The 2,283-nt window shown below is 32.5% G+C and overlaps 1 protein-coding gene across 1 annotated transcript; it reads right to left on the bottom strand.

The window, feature by feature from the left end:
* Positions 1–1,821: 1,821 nt before the first annotated feature.
* On the bottom strand, positions 1,822–2,247 carry LOC114729525 (S-protein homolog 5-like). Its single transcript, XM_028916535.1, has one exon. It carries the CDS (start codon positions 2,245–2,247, stop codon positions 1,822–1,824), a length of 426 nt encoding a protein of 141 aa, XP_028772368.1.
* Between the last annotated feature and the right edge of the window lie 36 nt (positions 2,248–2,283).

Here is a 2,283-nt window from a genome sequence, read left to right as displayed (position 1 = left end):
AAAAATTACTACTACTATCAATGTTCGTCATGCAATTAATGCTTTGAATTTTAGAACAATGACAAAAAAAAAAAGACTGTTAAAATGTGAAATGACAAAATAGGCATGCGAATATATGAAATGACCAAATAGACATGAGGTATCAATCTAGAATTTTGACAATTTGATAGAAAGACTAAAATACCCCTGACATGTATTTGGAGCTAATTTCACTACTCCGGTAATAATAATGACAATATTTGTGATGTGAATTACAATTTTCGTAATGAGAGTTACCATCTCGCTATTGTCATTTGCAATTCGTTTCTTTCAAACCCAAATAACATGTATTTGGAACTAATTTCACTACCCTGGTAATGATAATGACAACATTTATAATGTGAATTATAATCTTTTTAATGAGAGTTACCATCTCGCTATTGCCATTTACAACTCGTTTATTTTAAACCCAAGTAACATGCACTTAGAGCCAATTTTACTATTCCGATAGTGATAATGACAATATTTGTAATGTGAATTACAACTTTCGTAATGAGAGTTACCATTTCGCCATTGCTATTTACGATTCGTTTCTTTCAAACCTAAGTAATATATATCTGGAGCCAATTTCACTATCCTGGTAATGATAATGACAATATTTGTAATGTGAATTACTGTTTTTGTATTGAGAGTTACCATCTATTCATGTCTTTAGAGAGGTTCAGGGGTATTTTAGTCTTTCTACTGAATTGTTAAAATTCCAGATTGATATCTCATGTCCATTTGGTCATTTCATATATTCGTATGCTGATTTTGTCATTTCAAATTTTAACAATTATTTTTTGGTCATTTTTCCTTGAATAATTTTTTATTTGTTAGATAAAATTTGAATTCTCTGCAGCTCTACTGGTCTGGCGCTGACTCGCCAACACTAAATTTTGTAGTATCTATTTGTTGATTAATACATTAAATCGAAAATACTCACTCTCGCCTTTATTGTCAAACATTTTCAATCATTTCATCAAAATTAAGAAATGATTAAGCAACCAATTAACTTTGTTAAACAATGAAATAAATTTTAGATCTGTACAACATTTTCTATCATAGTTAGTGAGTGATATTAAAAAAAAAACTTAATCAATAACTATCAAATAATTTATAAGGGCCATCAATCTCTTCTAAAATAACACCTCCGGTCTTTAATATAAAAACTAGTTAACTAATTTGAATAAATTAAGAAAAGAGATTAAAATCTGTCCTTGTTTAGATACTCCTCCGGTCCTTAATATAGGACCCAATTCTTGAGTTAGTTTTGGTCCTAAATATAAGACCCATTTCTCATATTTATCAATTTTCTCTAAATTACCCCTATGGATACTCCATCAACCATAATCAAATAAAAGAGGGAGATGAGGTATTAAGAAAGATGATTATGGTATTTTAGGAAAAATGTGTCATTTTTCTTATAATTAACTAACGTACCTAACTTCCTTAATCTAATCAAATTAGTTAAATAGGTCTTATATTAAGGACCGGAGGAGTACTAAACAAGGACAAAGTTTACTTATTAAGGACCGGAGGTAGTGTGTCTGCGTGCAAGATCGGTCGTAGGTCTCAATCTCGTATTACTACGTTTCAAAAGAGCAAACGAATGGTGAGACATATTTTACTTTCTTTTCCTTCAATAATTTACTTACATGCATAAATCACATCACATTAATTTTGACGCACTTAATCAGAACTAAAACTAAAATAAAGTTGACACATATAGATCATAACTTCATCATCCGTCACAGGTAATCGGGCTAAAGGTTTATTACCCGAAGGATATGATTTTCATAATCAAGCATGAGACCCCGTAACAACGTGGGTATTATTTGATGTAACATCATTGGAAAAAGCAAGTGTCATTGGATGTGGCTGAGGAGGAGGATTCCAGGGATAGCAAACACCAAACAAGCAAGGGCCATACTCAACTACCTTCCAAGTACACACACTACACTGGTCTCTCTCTTGTTTGTATATGTCGAAGTAACGGGCGTATGAGATTGATGGCCACCAAAAACTACAGAAATAAAGAGTTACATTTATCATCGGAGGTGGCTTGAATTTGAATTCATAGGTTTCTCCGAATTTCAGAGTGTGTTCTCCCAGATCATGATGCTTGTCTTTGCAATGAACCGTCAAGTCCTGATGCTTTGGCAAGCCATTGATGATCTGTACTGTTGTTTTTGAAGGGAAAAAACCTGACTTCCCACCTTTACACATCGCAGCAACTATGGTTAGGAGCAAAAACAGACGATT

The sequence above is a fragment of the Neltuma alba genome, unplaced genomic scaffold (assembly GCF_004799145.2).
Source record: "Neltuma alba isolate B1F8T4 unplaced genomic scaffold, ASM479914v2 tig00012643_pilon, whole genome shotgun sequence".
Lineage (NCBI taxonomy): Eukaryota > Viridiplantae > Streptophyta > Magnoliopsida > Fabales > Fabaceae > Neltuma > Neltuma alba.
The sequence above is the reverse complement of the archived record's forward strand: the minus strand, read 5'-3'. Positions and strand labels throughout refer to the sequence as shown.